This window comes from Triticum urartu, chromosome 5 (assembly GCF_003073215.2).
Source record: "Triticum urartu cultivar G1812 chromosome 5, Tu2.1, whole genome shotgun sequence".
NCBI classification, from domain to species: domain Eukaryota; kingdom Viridiplantae; phylum Streptophyta; class Magnoliopsida; order Poales; family Poaceae; genus Triticum; species Triticum urartu.
In genome coordinates, this window is record NC_053026.1 from 374,684,166 (window position 1) to 374,687,420 (window position 3,255).

General features: G+C 50.7%; 1 protein-coding gene across 1 annotated transcript; it reads left to right on the forward strand.

Annotated features, from left to right (window-relative positions):
* Positions 1-1,112: 1,112 nt before the first annotated feature.
* Positions 1,113-2,810, forward strand: LOC125556032 (zinc finger protein WIP6-like). Its single transcript, XM_048718833.1, has 2 exons — positions 1,113-1,830; positions 1,950-2,810. Exons 1-2 carry the CDS (start codon positions 1,279-1,281, stop codon positions 2,457-2,459), a joined length of 1,062 nt encoding a protein of 353 aa, XP_048574790.1. The 5' UTR covers positions 1,113-1,278; the 3' UTR covers positions 2,460-2,810.
* The last annotated feature ends 445 nt before the right edge of the window (positions 2,811-3,255 follow it).

Consider the following 3,255-nt stretch of genomic DNA (forward strand, 5'->3'; position numbering starts at 1 on the left):
AAAAACTGCATTCTAGTGAAACTTGATGTCTTCCTCGAAAAGAAAACACGAGAACAAAAGATGCCATGGTATGGATTCATAAAGGTTCTCAAAATAGAAGATTTCTTAAGTTTTGTGTTCTGATAGTTCATGATAAATATTTTTGCCAGGACGCGCAGCTGTTGAGGGGACAAAGAAATAGACAGATAGACAAAGAGAGGACGCATGAAAGATTGATAGTTATCAATCAAAAGGAGATTATCATAACCAAATTTGTATCGAATTTGGACCACGGAGATACATTCATAGGCAAGTTAACAAGTCAAATCCTAATCCTACGATCTAAAGAGACTTTATAGGGAATTTTGATGCCACTGTCAAATTTGTGTATTTGAAACATGCTACTGCAAAAACAAAAGTAAAAAACTAACTATTCCCTTCGATACAATTTTAGTGGAGAGTTGTATTAAAGTAGCGTCAATTAATTTAGATCGGATGGAGCATTTGTTTTGGCAGGGAAGAAAAATACACTAACTAGGAATACTCGGATACTTAATTAAGGTGTATAGATTTTTTTTAAAAATCCAAAATATAAGGTGTATTACATTGCACCACTCGTCTGGTTAATGTTTTTAGGGATTTGATTACATTTTCTTATATTAGGAAAGCTCCTTTATTTTCTCATGCCAATTAGTCAGGTGTAATCTCGCCTAAAACTTGTGTAATTTTCCCTCCACGTGTGTTCTTTAATTTTCGTGCCAAAAACTATACACCCTATATTAAGGAACGGAGGGAGTATGTTACTGTGGTAGTGGGTCAGTGGCATAACATAAAAAAAAAATCTGTATATACAGTGGTATTTTGTGAGCACGCGATGTTACACCGTCGATTACCCTAATAATGTTGAAGGATAAAAATCCTCCAAAATTCATAAGAAGTTCCTACATTCGAGTCCCTTAATCAACGACATGCATGTGTGTTAAGGGTAATATACGTAGGGTACCTATGTTGCACGTGCAAGTGTATACCCCCCCCTACTAGTCGCTACGACCAATCATTCACTATACTTAGCCGAGCCCCCTGTCTCTCTCCAGCTATATATAGCGCCCGGCCGGCCGCCTCCTCCCCCACCCACAGACCAGCAATCAGACGAGCTAGCTAGCCTCAGGCGCAGCTAGTCATAGCTTTCTTTCTTTCTAGGCAGCACACCTCTCTTCCTCTCCAACGCTTGTTGCTCCCCTCGCTTCCAATCCAGCCTACTCAACTCAAACTTCCACACGCCGGGAGAGAAAGAGAGCCATGCACAGCTACAGAGCCATGCACCCCCACCCCCACCCGTACCACACCGCCCCTGCCCCCCCGACCAAGATGGCCAGTGGTGGCCATGGCGGCGCCACCGAGGATGACGACCAGTCCATGCTCCTCCTCTCCCTCTGGCCGCCCGGCCACCACCACGACGCAGCGGCCTCCTCCTCGGCGTGCTCCTCCCACTCCGTGGCCACTGCCGCGCACTCCACCGCGTCTTCGCCCTGGTTCAACCCAAGCCATGTCTACCATGGCTGTGGCGTTGGAGGCGGCGGCGGCGGCAGCGGCAGCTTCTTGTTCCACGAGCAGGACCCTAACGTGAGCGTGTCACTCTCCATCGCCCCTCCGTCTCCGTGCGGTGCCAATCTGGCTCCCTGCGGCGGGAGCTTCGCCGCGCCAGTCGCGCCGCCCTCGGCCGCCACGGCGGGCGGGAACCAGGTGCCCAGCCAGTACTGGATCCCCTCCGCCGCCGAGATCCTCGTCGGCTCCACCCAGTTCTCCTGCGCAGTCTGCAACAAGAGCTTCAACCGCTTCAACAACATGCAGGTAACACGATGATCTTTGTCGTACGTACAACATTTAATGCACTCCTGGTGCGGATCAACGTGTGGAGTATGTGTTCAAAGTACATGTGTTGAGCTTGAGCTTCTGGCTCTTCCCTGCAGATGCATATGTGGGGGCACGGGTCGCAGTACCGCAAGGGGTCGGAGTCGCTGCGGGGGGCGGTGACGGTGGGCACGGCTGCGCCGCCGCCGTCGCTGATGCGGCTGCCGTGCTACTGCTGCGCGGAGGGGTGCCGGAACAACATTGACCACCCGCGGGCGCGGCCGCTCAAGGACTTCCGCACGCTGCAGACGCACTACCGCCGTAAGCACGGCGCGCGGCCCTACGCGTGCCGCCGGTGCGGCAAGCGGTTCGCCGTGCGCGGCGACTGGCGCACCCACGAGAAGAACTGCGGCAAGCTGTGGTTCTGCGTCTGCGGCTCCGACTTCAAGCACAAGCGCTCCCTCAAGGACCACGTCCGCTCCTTCGGAGGCGGCCACGCGCCGCACATCATTGAGTCCGTGACCGTCGACGAGGATGAGGACGAGGACGACGAGCACGACGACGGCGACCTGCATCTGTACGACGAGAACGGCAACGCCGGCGATGGCAGCGACATGGTCTTGCTCTAGACAACTCCTCCTTCTTCGTTGTTAGCTTTGTTGCCTGCACGATGTCTTTAGTTAGTACTAGTCCATTATGGTACGTAGCTTCTAGGTTTAGTTTCGCATTGCTTCCCAAGTGCATCATCATTAGTACGTCCAGAGTGCTTGCATGGCGAGGTGTTACTGCCCTAGTGCAAGCTTAATTAACTACAACTGTATGTCTGTGTGTCTGTCTCATGGAAGAAGTGTCGTAGTACGTACGGTCAGAGTCATGCCGATCGACCGAGATGTGGTAGTGTACTGTGTCATGGTCACTTCATGTATTTGTCGTCTGGTCTTTATCTGCGTCTAAAGCCCTACCACTGTTTCATGGTGTCCCGTGCATGCGTCAAGATCGAGTACTACAAAAGAGCTGGAGGGAGAGAGGGGGTGCCATTTCTATCTTACTGGGTTTATTTTGGCGCAGAAAAGAGTTTTTACCACTGTGGTTTCTTTCCCCGATCGGCGACTCGTCAATCTCTCGGATGCTTCTCTTTTGTGCTTTCCCTCATGGGCGACTTGTCATGTCCCCCCGCAGTGACTGATGGGAGGGCGTTTCTGATCTTTTCCTCGATCGGCTCCTAGACACCAGGCCCTTTCTCCTGCTTGTCTTTTCACATATATGTGCAAACTCAACTACTCATCATCAACTAGGGTAACAAGGAATCATTTCCAATCCGCCTCTCCAGATAGAAATCTAAGGACCTCCAATGCAACAGCATGTGATCCATCTATTTCTCTCTTTAAAAAAAATAGTAGATAGACATACATAAAGAAAAAAAAA